General features: G+C 58.8%; 1 protein-coding gene across 1 annotated transcript in view; it reads right to left on the bottom strand.

Moving 5' to 3' along the window:
• Positions 1-914, bottom strand: part of LOC104127636 (BPI fold-containing family B member 4) — an 18,019-nt gene that overhangs the window by 15,166 nt on the left and 1,939 nt on the right. The window contains exons 3-4 of the mRNA XM_035895834.1: positions 856-912; positions 459-614 (exon numbers count right to left, since the gene is read on the bottom strand). Of these exons, the coding sequence (XP_035751727.1) occupies positions 459-614; positions 856-912 (213 nt within the window). The remainder of the gene's footprint in view (positions 1-458; positions 615-855; positions 913-914) is intronic.

Here is a 914-nt window from a genome sequence, read left to right as displayed (position 1 = left end):
GGGCGAGGGGCGGGAGACGTGCGTGGAGTTACGCCCAGCCCGGCGGTCAGAGCGAAGCCCACGTGCCCAGCGCCTTCCCGCGACAGCAGCCACGGGCAGAGCACAAACCCGGGGCGGGCGATGGGGCTCTTTTCCCAGGACACTCCCTGCCGGATCATTCCTACCCCTTGGATACCCGTTTGCCAGCAGAAGCGTGCTGGAAGAGGTACCGCGCCTCGTGCTTCAGATCTCAGAATTCCCAGGGGCAAGGAGGGCAAATTAACCCCCATCTCCCAACGACCGCTTTTTTTGCCAGCTCCACTGAAGCAACCGGCTTTGGCAATCGGGAAGAAATTACTTCCCCGAGGCCTGGCTCTGTATCAGCTCAGCACCGTCTGTGTCCTGGCAGCCTGTCTAGATCAGCGGATAAAGCGAGGAGGATTACAGGCAACGGAAAACATAAATCCACAGGCACTTACCCAGAAAGGAGCTTGATCTTTACGGCCCCAAGAATGCAGAGGCAGTCTTCGATGACGACCTGGACCGTGCCCGATTCAAAATTCGTGCATTTGATGTTTGCCGTAATGTTCACATCCACCAAGATATCGATTAGTTCCGGAAGAAGGCCAACCAAGCTGCAAAAAAGCGAAGCGGTTGAACGGATTTCATCTCTTGGCCTCCAACCAGAGAAACCCAGCAAAGCTGGCAGCGCCCCGTGACAAAGCCCCCAAGCCATCTTTCGGTGCCTGCCCGGCTCCGGGACTTTGTTATAGGTGAGAAACACCAGGAAAGCCACGAAAGGTGCAGAACATCGCGCAGCGGGAGGCCGGCGGGCAGGGGGTTCTCCGAGCAGCCACGGCGAAACGCCGCACTCACCAGTTGCCGCTGAGCTCCAGCTTTGCGGCGATGGTCAGCTGGACCCCGATCCCCGGCAG

The sequence above is a fragment of the Egretta garzetta genome, unplaced genomic scaffold (genome assembly GCF_000687185.1).
Source record: "Egretta garzetta isolate BGI_Z169 unplaced genomic scaffold, ASM68718v1 scaffold316, whole genome shotgun sequence".
In the NCBI taxonomy this organism is placed as follows: Eukaryota; Metazoa; Chordata; class Aves; order Pelecaniformes; family Ardeidae; genus Egretta; species Egretta garzetta.
The sequence above is the reverse complement of the archived record's forward strand: the minus strand, read 5'-3'. Positions and strand labels throughout refer to the sequence as shown.